At 42.1% G+C, this 17,189-nt stretch overlaps 1 protein-coding gene across 34 annotated transcripts in view; it reads left to right on the plus strand.

Annotated features, from left to right (window-relative positions):
- The window catches only part of sox6 (SRY-box transcription factor 6), a 150,689-nt gene that overhangs the window by 110,865 nt on the left and 22,635 nt on the right, over positions 1-17,189 (plus strand). For all 34 annotated transcript variants that reach the window (XM_084109480.1, XM_084109494.1, XM_084109489.1 and 31 more), the window contains 4 exons: positions 3,396-3,475; positions 13,106-13,255; positions 15,096-15,273; positions 15,898-16,085. In XM_084109480.1, the coding sequence (XP_083965606.1) occupies positions 3,396-3,475; positions 13,106-13,255; positions 15,096-15,273; positions 15,898-16,085 (596 nt within the window). The remainder of the gene's footprint in view (positions 1-3,395; positions 3,476-13,105; positions 13,256-15,095; positions 15,274-15,897; positions 16,086-17,189) is intronic.

The raw sequence follows: 17,189 nt of genomic DNA on the forward strand, positions 1-17,189 counted from the left end.
TTAATATGTTTGACATGGAAAGTGTTTTAGTACAAATAACAGCAGCTGTAATGGAATCCTTGGCGTGTGTAAAGCACTTGCATTATTCATAATTTGCTAAACAGCAAAGGGGAGAAAGTTTAGGACATAGCTTATTGCCATTTGTGCGCATGACTCGACTTATTGCCACAGATAATGCGATAGGACTCATTGCTGTTTGGCATGCCCAGCGTGGGGCGGCCCGGCCGGGTCAGTGCAAGCAGCAGAGGCCCGATGCTGATGGCTCTAACCCTGCAGTGAAACAGCAGAGATCCCCTTTCTCACACACTGTGCTCAATGGCTTGGGCTTGGTATAAAGAGAGGACTCAGGTCATTCTTTACTCAAATAGACTTGCGGAGGATAGCGATGATCCCCCCCGTGCAGACATGAACACATACGGATTGCTAATCGTGGATGTTCACGGCCTTTGGGATGCAATGAGCCCTCAATGCCCCTGCTGGTGGGACCGCTGACAGCCAGTGATTGTACAGAACAGATACGTTCATGTCACAGAGAAAGTGCATCAGACGTTTAGACATTGATAGACACAATTGGCAATTGATGATCCAAGTTTTGAGCAGATATATCAGGGTTGTCCCTCATTCAGAAATGAATTGAGAATTACTTTTAAATTCCTGAATGTGGATGCAGTATTATTTGTAATAACATGAATTATTATTTTATTATATATACATTTAAATGCAATTTATATTTGAATGTTAGACTGTAAATTTAAAATGAATCGAAATTCAAGGAAATGCATATAATTGTAAAGGTTTTTAGGCGATGGATAGATCAACTTCCTATGGGGTGTGGCCAATTAAATTCAGATTTACACTCATGAATTTAAGGGAGCGAATTCTTCAATTACTATAGATAATGGCCAGTCACTGTTCCAAGTAGTTTTTTTTGTTTGTTTTTTTTTGTCTTTTTTTTGCCTTTTTATTTTATAGGAGGCTGGAGTGTAGAGAGGAAAGCATGGTTAAGAGACAGAGGAACATGACGTGGCCAACAGCTCTTACATGTTCTGAGCATGTGTTGGACCACAACTCTTAACAAAGTATTTTTTTAATAGAAAAGAGCCTTCAATCTTGGCTTGGAAGAATGGCTGTAAGCATGGTAGACACTGAGCACTTTAACAAAACTGTTGATTTCAAAGAGAGCCCCACTCTGCTTGAATATTACACATGCTTGGCTCTTGGCATCAGGTGGAGTAGAAGTGAAGAGGTTGCAGAAGGAGCACTCCGCCATCCAGTCCTCCCCGTTCTCCTCCACCTTTTAATTAGCCTCGCAGCCCTCGCTTCTTATGGAGCACCGGCCCACATCAGCGGTAGTGGTGCCCTGTCCAAGACCCTTGGGTCCTTCTACTTAGAGGCCCTGTTCCAAGTTTGGCAGTCCAAATTGGCCTCGATTTGCAGCATGATACCTGGCTGAAACAGAATACACTATGAAGCTCTCTAGTAATGCCTTTATGTGAGAAAGCACTTTAAGCATTATTTAGCAGCCCACCATTTTATAAAGAAAAGAAGACAGAGGAGTATTGTGTTCTGAGCTGAGAGAGTTTGCCCTTTCCTGTTTGGTGTTTTTGCAAAGCTTGCTTTGATAAGGTACCTCTCTAATAAAGTGATGCTATCACAGGGGAATTACATGATGTGTGAGCCAACAGCGTAGTTTTCAGTCACTTTTGGCTACTCTGGCTGGCCTTGTTACATGGGGATCGCTTATGGTCAGTGTTGGTCAGTTTTGTATATAAGTGTGTGTGTGTGTGTATAGCTTGATTTTTTTTCAAAAATTATTCTTATTATTATTAATTCTTAACATATATTAATTTAGCAGATACTTACAAAAGAGGAATACAATAAAGCAATTCATCCTAAGGAGGCAGAAATGTGACACTGACAAAATCATACAAAGTTATTAATCAACATTTTTCTCAGTTATTTCGTTTGATGAGACTAATGCTGCCTAGTAGTACCCAGCAGTCTTCTCAGAGGTTGCTGAATCAGATCTGAGAGAGCCCACTATTGGGCCCCAAGGTGGGTTGATAATAAGCTCTTGGCCCTTGGCCTTAGCAGGCTTGGAGAAACAACCCAATTGGGCAGTGGCGTCACTGGAGCCTCCCTGGCATCCACTGGCTGGAGACAGGCAGAATTGCCTTTTAAACTAGATTCACTTTCACAGACTGACATAGAGAAAGCTGGCAGCCGATCTCGTCTACTTGAGACACTGGCTGCCCACCCATCCCCCAGACCATTAGCCTTGGCCTAGTGTTCTCTGCTGGCACTTGACCTGCCCATGGCTCACATGACATATCACCACAAGCACAGAGAGAGAGAGAGAGAGAGAGAGAGAGAGAGAACCTTGAACGATAATGACCCCCTCTACGACTCTCATTGCACTATTTGAAATCTGTTCAGTTGCGTTCTTTATTCACTTCTGCCACAGGGTGGGATTGAATTACCTGGCTGCATCACATTGTGCTGTGGTCAGTCAGAAGTGAGTGTGGTTTGTGGGGTGGGGGAGGGGGGTATATATGTTTACCCCCATGCCTGTGGCTTAATAGCTCCATATGTTTGTGAGAAGAAGTGACAGGCAGAAGTGGGGGCTGAAAGAGGGCCAGTTCCTCTTCCATGGGCACACTTCATTCAAAGCTCTGCTTTTAGAGCCAGAGACAGTGTTATATACACCAACCACAGTAAAACACACATCTCACACACTTAACACACACTCATTTCTGGAAAAGGTTACCAGAGCTGTATCTCCAGGGGTTTTGTGTTTGAACCTGTATGTTTTTTTTTAATCTGATTCCTATTGTGTTTTCTATTCACCCTATTGTATTGCTTAATTCTATTGGATACGTTTGATCTCATGATGAAAATGTCCTACAAGCTGTATTTGCATAAACTTTTGTCTTGTTAAAACCTGTTGAAGTTGGCGTCAACACCCTCTCTCACACACATACATATATTATTGTGCCAGATCACATTGTAAAACACATAATGGCATGTAGAACAATAGTTTGACTAGTCAAGCTTCTCACAGAACATGATATTGCGAACAATAAAGTAAAATGGCATAACTTTGCGCACAATGCACACCCAGATGAGAAAGGACTGTGCAAGTGTGGGCAAAGATAAAAAAGGGAAAAGGCAAAAAGCCCGAGTGTGAGAGAAAGAGAGACGTTCCAGTGTAAATCCCACTCTGCTCTGGCCAGCTAACTCTTTTGTGAGTGCAGATGTTTGGGCTGAGTGCCGAGGCTGGGTGCAGGCAGGCCCACAGGAACTGTGTTGGCACTTGTCTGGCCTGCCGTTGGGCCGCTCATTGTCTCAACCTGTGCGCATTGTTCACTATCTCCCCCTCCTCCTTTCTTCGACAGGTGATAACTACCCGGTGCAGTTCATTCCATCCACAATGGCAGCTGCTGCCGCGTCAGGACTCAACCCTCTGCAGCTCCAGGTATGTACAGTCACAAAAGAATTTACGGGCAGTGGGCCAAGCCCTCAGCACCGTGTGAGCAAACCAGCTGTATGCTAAATAACAAGTTAGAGCTAAATCGCTCACACAACGGTCCACCCCTGCAAGCTTAACACCTTCCATCTGCAATATAGCCCGTTTTTACAGCGCAGCCTTGACGCCTATGCATGGGAACCGGGTGTTGCATCAATGAAGAGTATTTCAGGGGCCCCTCGTACCTTAATTGCTTTATCTGTTGACACCGTTCGGAGTAACTTTATGGTATCATAATGATGGAAGAGCTTTCAAGACCCTCTGGGCTGCCTTGGGAAAATTTCTCAGATGCAATCTTCATGTACTTTAATATAGATTCATATCTTCATACAAGTTTATCTCATCATGTTTGTCATTTTAATTGTTTCTTTTAATCCTGATTTTTGCTTTGTTTACTTTGTCACACACATAGAACAAGTTTTTTTTGTTTTTTTTGAGCTGATTAGCAAGAGAAAGGGTTTTATTACAGCAACTAATGTCATTAGTTCTTCCTGTTTAGATTATTTGTAAAAGTTGTGCTTTGAAACTTCTTAAATGTTCCTTGAAGTTCTTTGAACAAAGACTGAATGAGAACGAGAGTTGAATGAGAACGAGAGTTGAAGGCAATACAGCTCACAGCCCCGTAGTGGATTCATTTATTCGTTTTTTCCCTCACTTTTTTTATTCATAGACAGTTGTTGTTTTGTCAACAACAGTGGTAAGTGGTTGATAGCAATTAGACATTAAGCTCTCTGATAGCTAGGAATGTTACAAAACAAAGCTGAGAGCGGAGGGAGGACGTCGTGCAAGGGAGAGAGGATAGGGGAGCATTTTGTACTTTTTCTTCTTGCTGATACATGTGCACAATTTGTCCTTCGGAGCTTATCGCTCTCAGCATTAATGAGCCTTGGCAAGTTGGAACAATGCTTGCAGCTGGAGCTAGAAAAGCCTTTGCTATAGCATGCGACTTTGGGGAGAACAATCATCTGCGTTGAAGGTGTGGAATGTGTCTATTCATGTTAAAGTGTATGTAAAAATGTGCGTGCGCTTGTATGAGTGAGCTAAAAGGGGAGGGAGCTTGTGAGCAAAAACTGATTAAAAATCATTTCGATCCATACGTGTAAGCGTGTCTTCCCTCCTCCCTTAGGAGTAAGCTGCGGTTGCAGAACCAGGGCCCGTCCCGTCTATTTATAGCGTTCCTGATGGGTCAGCTCGAGTCTGGGATAGTCATATATCAGGAGGCACCGAGACCCCTTAGCCATTCATTGTGATAATACATTTAACCCTGGGAATGGGCTGAGAGCAAGTCTCTGAGTCCATGACTTTGTTGACCTTTAGAAAATACAGTAAACACAAATGAGTTGCATTCCCATTAATTGAAGTTTGTCTTTCAGCCACAGATTTAGCCAAGCAGATTGGTATTTACTCTCGGTACCCTTCAGTCTAAGAAAGCCCTGCTAGTCAAACATACCCTTTCCGCCGCAACTGTGCAGCTATCATCACGCGGAAGATGATTAAAAACGATCAGGACAGAGATAGGGGAGATGAATCTCATTCCGAGTGCAACAATAATGCCATTAGTGCTCGCGTTGCACCCATCTGGCTTAGACTGAGAAGTTGCGTGCAGAAGTTCACTATGAGGACAAAGGGACAGGCAAAACATTATTTTTTAAAGAAAATGACAACCGACAGATGCAGAAGAGGTTGTAATTTAGTGAGGAAGGGCGATTTGGATTGATTTGTTCGGCAGTTAGCATGTGCTAGCATGCGGTTGCGGCTGCTTTTGTCTCTCTTCCTTCTTTGAGCAGAAATAACAAGCTTTGAATTCCTGTCTTAAATCAAAGGAAGCAAATCTTTTAAAATATGTCAGATAAATGAGGGCCAGCGCTAGGTCAGTGTTAATGAGAGGTATGTATGGATTTGTCTGCTGTGTCTGGGTGATTATCTGTAATGGCAGTATCACTGAGCTCTTGCCGCTTATGCATCACTGATCTGCTCGGTGGGAGTGACCTCACCTATGAGATCCCCACTTCCTGTGCCAGTGGACCCACCCACCCTGTGCCACTGGCTGGGTGCATCTGTCTAATTAGAATATCTTCACTTGTCAGCAATTCTGGCAAGGTATCATTTTCCCTAATTTGCTCGGTTTAGACTGGGGAAATATATGAACCTTAAAAAATGCTCTGATTGGAAAGGAATTAATTCCCACAATGCCGTGCTCGGTCATGCAGGAAGAGGGACGGCCGCTCTGCCAGTCTTAATGTTGTCGATGCTACCACTCGCAATTTTACCGTGTCATAACAGTAAGTGGGCTGCCTGTGGAATCTCTCTCTTTCTCTCTCTCTCTGTCTTGTCTTTTTCCCGTCACCCTGGCCCGTCCGCAGGCTAACAAAAGGCCTCAGGTCCCGGGGAGTGGAAATGAAAGCAGTCAGGCGATCTGAGAGCGTAATTTGCTTGTCAATACATTTCCCTCGACTGGCGGCACACGCGTACATGCGCCCGCTTGTCACCCCGTGTCCCAACGCGGCGAGTAATTTCGTTCAATGCATTCCTGACAGATTGGCCCTTGTCTGCAAGTCACCAGAGAAAAGCCGCTCAAACTATTCCCCAGACCGCATGCCTCTCTTCATTAAGACCCTCTCAGGGTTCAGGATGAGCTGTGCACGGCCTCCAAACAATGGCTCCATCCCCCGGCGTTGCCTCCCTATTAGAAGTGACACCTCTCACCTCCAGGCGGAAATTGTTTTCGGACTGTAGCCGTATGGCCAGACAGTCTAAAAGGAATTATCCTAATTCTACAAAAGAATTCGATTTTATTTTTTGTCTGTTTGAATTGGCATTTAATTTGGTAGCATTCAAGATCACCTTGCATCAATTGCTTAGAGGAAAACAATTTCCTTAAAGCCATTCTCTCCTTGATATATTGTTTTGCCACAAGTTCTATACAGATCTCAAGTCAACTTGTGAGAGGCCTGTTTTTTATCATTGCAGGAAGTCTTTTGGGTTTAAGCAGTCCTAAAATAAAACATCATGGGATAAAAGCAGAACATCTGGGTTTCCCCGTGGCATATAATAAAGGGAGCAAAAACAAATAGGACATGCTGGCCTCTCTCTTGCTCTCTCTTTTACTCTCTTTTCTTTTCTACCCCTCTTTCATTATTTCCTAATCCTTTTCTTTCTTCATGAAATGAATTTACAGTTGAATTTAAAAAGCATAATTATTTAAAAAATATGATATATATTCTGGGGTCTATTTCTGGAGAGTCTCTGAGAGTCTTTGAGACCCCAATCAGAACACGAGGGTTAAATCTGTGCAGCGTTTCTTAAGCTAAAGGTGCTTTATTTCATGCTTGAAGACTGTACTTGAGAGTCAGGGAAACTTCTCCGAAACTTCTGCTGGGGTTGAGAAAACTAGGGAAGAGAGGAAATACTGTTATCTTTTGTTTGGATGCTCATGTCTCTGCATTCCGGATGTGTGGAGGGAGCAGGGCTTTCTGCCACGGCTAACAAGTGGAGCACTTTGACTATGAGCTGCAGAAATGAGAGCGAACAGCTGCTGGTGTGATTGAGGAGGAGAGGAGAGAAAGAAGGAGAGGGGAAAGGAGTGGCGCGTGCTGTGCGAGACAGACTCCGGAGAGATAGCCAGAAGACGAGAGGCGGTGTGAGCACAGGGCAGAGGCTCTAATGGGAGGGATAGGTGGACATCTGGATGGACAGAATTGTAAAACAGAGAGGCAAGTAAACAGATAGTGAGAGATGCAAACCATGTAGCCTTAGATGACCACCTGGGTTGAGACCAGCGCAGGGTTATTAGCATAGGCTTGTGTAGCAGAAATTTATAGGACACATCATACCTTTCAAGTTAGTGAAGCTATGTAAGGATAAAGATGGAAAAAAACGAGGCGGATGGGTTGAGATGGGGGGAGGGAGCAGGCTGGGCGCCAGCAGATGGGACAGATGTCTGGCCATACTGGAAAGCATTGGCGCAGCGCACTAGCGCACCCCTGCTTCCCTTTCTGACATCTGGGCCAGCCTGGGTCAGCCCGCCTGCCTTGGGCAATGAGCCTGGACAAGCCTTGTGGCAAACGGGCGCGGGCGCCCCAATGCTACTGAAATGGCAGAGTCGACCATGCAGCAGTAACCGTCCTCTCTCCATGCTTCTGCTCAGCTGTGCCCATAGAGATAGCCGAGGAGAACACACAAACACAAGAGCCTTAGTGTATGTAATTTTGTGTGTATAGTGTGCGTATGTTTTGACGTATGATAATGTATCAGTGGGGTTTTTTGGCCTTGTGGATACGTTTCAGTGAGCTCAGACTGGGGCCTATGCGGATAAGTTGGAGAGACAGTCATGCACCATTATAGCTAGAAGCACTAAAATTGGCTAAATCTGCCACTGTATTTCACAGCATCTGTCAGAGTGCAGTCAGCCCCTCTCTTTAAGAGCAAACAAGAGACTCAGGTTGTTGTTTTTTTCCTTGCATGATGGCCTATTTGCCCATCATATGTGCTGAAATCTAGTGTTTCATGAGCCATTTCAGTTTGCGGTCTCATTCTGTTATAGCACAAGCAGAAAATATGCACACTGTGAACACAATAAAGGTAAAGTACATTACTGTTCAAAAGTTTGTGGGTCAGAAAGTGTTTATTTTATTATTATTTTTTTAAGAAATTAATACTTTTATTCCACAATGATGCATTAAATTGTGCATCAATGATTTAGTGCACAATATTTGCAATGCAAATATTACAAAATATTTCCATTCTAATCAGACATTGAAGACTGGAGTAATGGCTGCTGAAAATTCAAATTTGCTATCACCGGAATAAATTAAATTTTAAATATATTAAAATAGACATTTTAAAAACATTTTAAAAAATCTTATCAACTCCAAACTTTTGAACGGTAGTGCGCATCATTTTTTATCATTAATTATTTGGGTTAAGGCAGAGTGTGTGTTTACAACGAGCTTTGAGAATAAGCTTTTTTTTTTATTTTTATTTTTTTTTACTTTGTTTATAGTGTAATGGAGTTTAGACAAGAACATTTGGGTGAGAGAGGGAGAATGGGATTGCAATACGACCCAGGTCCGACTCGAAATTTTACAGTATATGTACGCACAGCTCATTGCACCACAGCTCTGTCTTTTAATTTCATTTGACAAAAAAAGCTTAACCTTTCTTAACCGTGCCTTTTCCATTTATAAACAGTTTATCTTGAGCGTTTACATACCTCTACACAGAGGTGGAGCACTGAATTAGCTCTCAGAGACACTTGAAAGCAAAGTATCCCTGAGTGCTGATGCGTCCAGCAGTGTGGTCTGAAAGTGTCGGGTAATCTGGATTATCTGCAAATACTGTTGTTGCAGGCAGAAATGGTGGGTTCTCTCATTTAACCTCTTTTCTCTCCAGAGGGGTTGCTTTTAATTATCAGAGGATAACCGCCTGACCTTGGGCCGGACTCCACTCATTTGGAATCCACGGACTGTGAGATGGGCTTGGCTCATATGTGCGGGAGCGGGAGGCAGGAGATATTAGTTGGTCTGCTTATGTGTGTTGCTTGAAGTATGAAGACTGCGGGCGAGCGAATTGAAAAGCCCCATTTCCCGAGCCGCTCTCTCTCTAACTAAGCTGTATAGCAGCGAGTCATTTAATGCTCAAGTGGACAAAGGTATTACCTGAGTCACTGGGGTGGATCAGGCCTTTTCTCTGCAGGCCTTTCTGAAACTACATGCTGAGAGCAGCTCAACATCTCTGCCTCTCTTTTTCTTTAGCTCTCTTTAGGCCTCGCTCCGGCCCCACTAGTGTTCTATCCCCAATGGCTCCCATTTCCTCAGAGCCAGCAGCTTCAGTACACACTGTAATAGCTCTCCACTGTGTCAGATTGCTGCTTATACACCACTTTGTATGTCTGTTGATGTTAGCGCACACGTGTGTTTTGTGTGTGTGTGTGTTGAGGTAGCAGCTGATGCAGTGCTCATCTTTTGTTCCTCTTTTAAAGAATCAAAGCCAATAACCAAATTGAGGGAAGTTTGGGAAGTGTTAAATAAATATTTTACGATAGATTATATATATATACATACATATATACATTACATTATATTAAATTACATTACATTATTCCCAGTTTTGTACAAAAATGTTAAACACATTAACAGCACATTAAATGCTTCTCAAAAACATTTGTTTTAAGTGTTCCAGTAGAAAGTATCAATTTTAGATTTCTAAGGTCAGACTATATATCAATATGTGATCTTTCACTCCTCATTTGTGAGACAGAAATAAGTGGAATCTTTATTTTTGTAGCTAGATGTTAAGCATTAATAGACAATGTTAACTCAGACTGATGATGGGATTGATAGATTGATGGGATCAACCATGCTCAGCCTTTTAGTTTTGTGGGGCAGGGGGCATGAAGCCAGCTTGTCCCGGCTGCCCTGTTCCCTGTTCGGCCATTGACTTTCAGCATAACCCTCATTAGCGTTGGCCCTGTCTGCTGTGGAGACCCTGCAGTATGGCTGGAGGAGAGGCAGAGGAGGCCCTATGGAGCCTTGCATTACATGCCCTTCAGACAGACTACCACATGTGTCCTCACACCACATCAGCAGTCTCTCTTTCTCTCTGTGTGTCTCCTTTTGTCTATTTTCACACCTTTCAGCATCAAAACACATGGCCTTAATATACAAGCCACATGTGCACAGCTTGGTGTGATGGACACATATGAGAGGGTTGAGCGTCCTTTCCCATCCTGCCCTTGAAGTGAGCTACACGTCACACCTTTCTGTTAGTATTTCCTGTTATTTTGCAGTGTCTTTTTGACTGAAAGCATCCAGACCGCTGTACTCCTGACCCTGTGGCTTTGACCTGTTAATCAGGCCTCACAAAAGGCAGTCTGACTGGCTCTAATTTGAAGCAAAAGCCAATTACGCTCTTTTTCCGGAACAATAAAGTTCTTCCCACGCAAGGTCAGAGTCCCTCTGCCCATCCACATCAGCAGTGGCTTGCTGTTAACAAACATCTGTCCAGCAGACTGGGCCGAGGGCTTTCTTCTTGTTCACAAGCACACAAACTCAGTCAAATACACACACTCACAATCTCGTTCACTTACTACCTATAGAGATCCAAAAAATAGTGATTGTGTTTTTAACTTTGTGGGACAAAGGCTTTCTGTTTACTGGGCTGGCGAGCTGCGCTATCACTGTGTGAACCTAATCAGCCTGCCATTTCCGCTGTCCGTGTGCCGGCGCTTGCCCCAGGTCTCCCGCAGAAGAATGACCCTTTTGTGCGGCACTAATGTGCAAGCGTTTAACTTTGGGACCGGAGAGCATTTTAGTGTTTATATCTCCTGATACATGTAGACACAAAGCACTTTGTCTGGCCTCAGGTTTTTCTGTATGAGTGGCTGAGGTGGGGCAGGCCACTAATGCTGGTGCCACTTTTTCCATTTCAGACAAATGGAGTCCTTATGTAGCCTAGTAAGGAAAGGGAAAGGAAATGAGAGCAGAGAGAGCTTGGGTACATGCGCATTAAAAAAACCTTTATGCTTTTTTGGGGGGGTTGAAAATACAACGACTGTCAGTGGCTGTAAAAACAAATGGATAATATCACTGGGCCACTATTTTTAGGGGAGACTGAAAAAAATGGCTTAAATGTTGGCATTGTAGATTTGGGCTTGTCAAATCATAAAGTGAGGAAAATATAGTATCACTTAGTCTGATCTAGAGAACTATTGATTAAGTGGTGATATTTTAGACTGAAGTGTCTTCATTTTTACATTAAGTTTTTACATTTATGATCCAAGCATTTATTACCTTTTTTGTGTTTGTTTTTGTCAAATATGATAATTTAAAAAAATTACAACTGTAAAGAAAAAAGCTGAGAGGACTACAGATAATGTTGTGGCAGAAAATTACTAGTACCTTTTTAGGTTTACTGATATTACATTCAACCCTAAAACAGAACACAATGCAATGCATACTGTAATTCAAAATGTGGTTCGAACACAAAATTCCTTGATCGTAACACGGAGCCCCTAAAGGGACCTTTGCAAAAATAGAAATTTACAGACTTGCGCCATATTTTTACTGACCGAAAAATATATATATAATTATGGATGTTATTTATAAAATCAACATCAACAAAAAGTTTTTAAAAAAAAAAGGTGTTCTGAGGTGCTATACACAGGTAGCTGTGTATAATGAACATGAAATCATAAAACACTAAACACACTGCTAGAACAGTATTATTTTATTATTATTTATATAGTATTATATATTTTATATATATTTTGAATAAGCTTTAATTTGTATATTTTTTGTACTAATCAGATTTAATTTAATTTATTTCAGTTTTAGTTCCATTTTATTTATTTATCTCCAGTTAGTATTTTTAACCTTATTGTAGTTATAATTGTAAGTTTTGAGTTTCATTTTTGTCTTACTCTACTGAATGTTGTTATGGTAGATTTTTAGTTAGTTAGTTGGCAAGTTTTATAACTTTATTGTCCACCAATGTGGAAATTCTCCTTTGGCTTCTCATAAAAATAATTTCATTCATATTCAATGTTTTTAGAGCTGATTTTATCTGATATTATGTCCCATGCCCTAGTTACATTTTCTTTTTACCCTGGTGTGATTCATCGTACTTAATGTGAGAGTCAAAAGACAATATAAGCATTTACCTGCTTGCTAATCAATATTTGCCTGAGGGAAAGCAACAGAAGTATGATTGTTTTAAGTGAATTATACACCCTGCTAAAACAAATATCGATAATGTTGTACGATTTGACATTCTAACCCAAGATTTAGTCTTCAATTGATCCTTTTGATCTAACGTTGCTTTGTTTTTGTTTTTTTAATGGTGCTGTTATTATTTTTTCTGCCTGGTGTGTGGGTATTAGCGATGTGTTGAAGTAAAACTCCTTCTCAATAGGTTATGACAGACAGTCAGTCTCAAAGCTGAAATCTAAACCTCTCTCACACACTTTCTCCACTCAGTGCTGATAAGTGATTGACAAGTTGCACTTCAGCATGTTGAACGAGTACCGCTGGAAGGTTTCTGATGTTAGCGAGCGTGTTGACCATGAGCCAGTGAAAATAAGCAGAAGAACATGAATTCTCTTTGTCAGGCTTCCTGTCTTAATGAATGTCTTTGATATAGCACATATTGGAAACTCGACTAACTTGAAATTGTGTAACTTCAGGGGAACGTACTCTGCGCCATCATAGGGGGAAGTTCAGGTGTCTCAGTAGCGACTCGAAAAGGCGCCAATTAAAGTCAAAGAGGCTTACCAGAGGGAGCGAGGGGAAGGAAATCAGATCTTAGAAGCAGCTAAGCTTCAGTCTGCAAATTTGGTGTGATGAGTGGAAAGACGAGTGGCTCCAAGTCTCTTGTATTCGAGCCATTGCTGTGTGGTTTTTTTGGGCTGCTGTCTCTCCCTGGATTCAGGCTTTGATATACAGTTAGACCTTTGATGGAGCTTCTATGCCGGGATGGAAAGGGGAAAAGAAATGCTAGGGAGAGAAGAAAAGAGAGAATAAAGGCTTTGAATGGTGTCTGGCTTTGGATGTTAACGCTTGTGGGTTGTCTCCCTCCTTACAGCAACTCTACGCCGCCCAGCTGGCCAGCATGCAGGTCTCTCCAGGAGCCAAGATGCCTCCGCTGCCCCAGCCCCCCAATTCTGCCGGGCAAATCTCCCCGTCTGGCTTGAAGAACGAGAAGAGGTCCTCAACCCCCCTGGCTCAAGTCAAGGTACGGTCCCAGCCCGGTCTGATGTGCGAGTGGAGTGGTGCTTGACCTAGTCCTCTCCACTTCCTTATTCACTAAATCAGCTGTGGTAGGTACAGCAGCGAACAAGTGAGTGAGAGCTTGCCACTGGTTCTCCTCTTGCTCCGAGCCCATCAATCTGGGCTGCTTTTACAAGGCACCCGCTCTCTCAAGCAGAACTCTGTGGACAGGGTTGCTATGGCTTTCCCTGCTCCTGGAGAGCAATTTTTGGAACGCATGGTTTCTCATGACAGAGACTGGCCCACGTTTTCCTGCGCGTTACATTTAACTTGGACAGAACTGAGGCAATGACATCAGAGGCACATAATCTAAATATATTGATGAGGCTACAATGATGTGATGACTGTCTTTTGTTTCTTTTATAAGATCAACAGTCTGGTCCTCGCAGCATATAGTGCTTTTCCATCAGTCTTCACTGATATATATCATCATTTTGCTTTTTTGTGCTGCGGCTGAAACCTAAAACACTTGCACATTTGGAAAAGTTTAGTTTAATATCACAATAGAATGGGGGTAAATCATTGAGCTGAACAGTAGTGTGTGCGTAGCGGCCGTAATCCTCTTCAGTTGCTCAGCTAAGCTGCTCCTCCGGGGCTTTTGGAGCGCTGCCCTTGGAGAGCGACGCCATATATCAACATCTCAGAGCATACGGTAAGATCATTGGCAATTACACTGAGCCAGAATTCAGAGTCGGACTGGCATTTTTAGACACTCTACTTCTGTTCATTTAGCCAGCACGTGTTGTTTGAGATACATTATCTTAATATTGATCAAAGATGTTGTGCGATTTTTGCCCCGTTAACTCCATATGTAGATATGCTGTGCTTAATTAGCTAGCAATCTGTTTGTTTGTCTAGTTGAAGCGTAATTGAACGACAAACTGTTATTGGCAGTCAGATTTGTAAAGAGCTGGGGGCAGTCTCTGTATGTGGCCCATCTGTTTGGACAGTACAACACTGCCAGTGAATTTTTTTTTTCTAGCCTTCACAAGATGCATTAATATGATTAGATGTGCTTTTAAAGTTGTTCTGGATTGATGATGCGATTTTGACACATTATGTATTGTTTTACTCGTCAACCAGCATATAGAAGAACCTTAAATGCTTCTCAATGCTGCATTCATTTGATTAAAAAAACATTAGAACAGCAATTTTTTAAGTATTATTACAATTAAAATCAAGTGTTTATTTTATTATATTTTAAAATGCATTCCTGTGATGGCAAAGCTGAATTTTCAGCATCATTACTCCACTCTTCAGTGTCACATGATCCTTCAGAAATCATGCTAATAAGTTGATTTGGTGCTCAATAAACATTTCTTATTATTATCAGCGTAGAAACTGTTGTGCTGCTTAATAGTTTTGTGGAAACCATGACACAAATTAGATTTGTTCTCCTCACAGGGATCACATTTGGTCACCACAAAGACAACAAAACACGCACACTTAATTGTAATATATTCACCCACAACAGTAACAAGCTCTCTAGCCTGATTGCATTTGTTTGAAACAGGATGTATCAGCTGTTAACTGTTTTTCTCTGGCCTGAGAGCAGGTGAGAAGATAAAGATGTGTGCTCAGACAGAGAGGGTTTTAATTAGCCCGAACAAAGCCTGGCCCTCACTGCACCGAGAAGCTATAGCATGGCACAGAGCCTGGCTATGAATACAGAACCCGTGTCTTGGAGGAGCCGGACTAATTAGTCTACAGTAATAGCCTCTGGTGCATTGTCTTTTATGTAAGGTGGAAAGCGTCTCTCTATAAGACGTCCCTGTTTTAACAGAAGCTTTGTGTCTTTTTTGTAGGAGGAGGGAACACAGCCTCTCAACCTCTCTGCTCGGCCCAAGACAGCTGATCCCGTCAAATCCCCCACATCCCCGACACAGATCCTCTTTCCAGGCAGCAAGAGCAGCCCGAACAGCCTGTCCAAGAGCGGAGGCATCCCCAGTCCCATCGGAGGAATGGGTCGTGGCTCTTCTCTGGGTAAATCTTTGGATTATGCCTGCTTTTACAGTTCTATGTAGTGAAATATTTTACAATTATTAACATCCTCACAGCTGAGAGACTAATTGTATATTTCTGATTCTCTGTAGTGTGGAATCAGAGAGTGAACTTGACAAACTCCCAAATCATAATCTGTTTTAGACCCTGCCATTTTGACGCAGTAAAGAGTAACGGATGCCGTTGCTGTATATTTGTTTTCAAAGCTTGTAGTTCATCTCTCATATTAAGAATTTTTTTTTTTTTTTATGCTGCTACTAACATTTACTAAAAACAGTCTTTCATTAAAACGACACTGTGTTGCTCATTTCCCTCCTCCTCGTGGAGTTGGGCTTTGAACACAGGCTTGGTGTTTGTTTTTCTACTATTTCCGAGATTTAACTGCCATCCCGCCTCACCTCACTTTGATCCACTAATTACAGAAAGGCGACACACACTGAGATTGCTCCCTTAGTTTCCTGCTCCCCCCACACATGGAGTCCGCCACACTTACAGTGCACACATGCAGACTGTTCTCACAAGACCTCCTACAGTATATTGTGTTTCACAACACTGCCCTAAGAATATGTGCATTTGAATGTGAACCCAAGTTATTTGTCTCCGCAGACATTCTGTCCAGCCTGAACTCAACAGCGCTGTTTGGTGATCAGGATGCGGTGATGAAGGCCATCCAGGAAGCGAGGAAGATGAGGGAGCAGATTCAGAGAGAGCAGCTTCAGCATCATCAGCAGGGAATGGAGGCCAAGCTGTCTGCCCTCGCCAGCATGGGCCTGAACAACTGCAGGGCTGATAAGGTGAGCGTCTTTGACACCTGTAAACTGTGTTGGGTTGCTACAGGGATTTTGGATTCTGGAATCAGATTGCAAATATTAACTGTTAGATTAGAGTATAACAAACTATTTTATTATTTTAACAAAAAATACCATTTTATTTTAAAAAAAGAGCAGAGCAAAGAGTAAAGAGTTTCATAACCTACTCTTTTACCAACAATACATAATCTCAAAGATATTTATGTATAAAAATACGAAAAATATGAAAAAAATGATATTATAAATCTTTCAGGGAGGCACATGGAAAATATCTTAATGCAATACAATCATCACCAAAAAAGTAAAAATCGATTTCTTTAATCCACTGTAACAAAAAATAATAATAATAATTTGCGAGTTAGACAATTAAACCAGGCAATTAGTAATTAGATTTTCATACAAAGCATTGTATGTGTGCCTATTTGTGTTAATAAAGTATAGTTTAAGAATATGATGCTCTTTTTTATTTTATTTTATTGTCAAAATTGTACAAAATCATCTTGCATGTAAGAAATCAAAGTAATGAGATTACCTCAAAACCTACTTTTATTCATGAAATTTGTAATCAATACCAGATTCCATTGCAGAAGTATATACCCAACACAACTGACTTGTTCCTTGCTTTTTGGCTGAGGGTACAACAACAGCCAAAGCTCAAGGACTTGAGCCCACAGTGTTTTTTCAGACATGATCTTTAAAACCAATCAAGCTCTTTGAAGCACGTCCAGAGGAGTGCCTTTGATTGACATTGGCAGGGTAGATGGTGGATGAGTGTGTGTGTTTGCATTTGTGAGCAAGGAGGACCATCGTGGTCCTCTGGTGCCTGGCCTGTGCGGGTTCAAACTGTGATGTCTCTGCCCAATTAAAGCATACAGGCAGCCCTCTTCAGCCCCTGGTGTGGGACAGGCCCACTTTGTACCGGGAGCAGGCATTCTCTCAGGGATTCCTTTTAAAAATATCTTCAATCAATGAGTCAATCAAGGAGCAGAAAAACAGACACCACTACCATCTGATTGATGCCATATTGCCAGTTGGCTGTGAGACGCAGGCAGGAACTGGGAGTGGATGCTCATTAATTTTTCATCACCT

Source organism: Abramis brama (genome assembly GCF_963993115.1).
Source record: "Abramis brama genome assembly, chromosome: 3".
In the NCBI taxonomy this organism is placed as follows: domain Eukaryota; kingdom Metazoa; phylum Chordata; class Actinopteri; order Cypriniformes; family Leuciscidae; genus Abramis; species Abramis brama.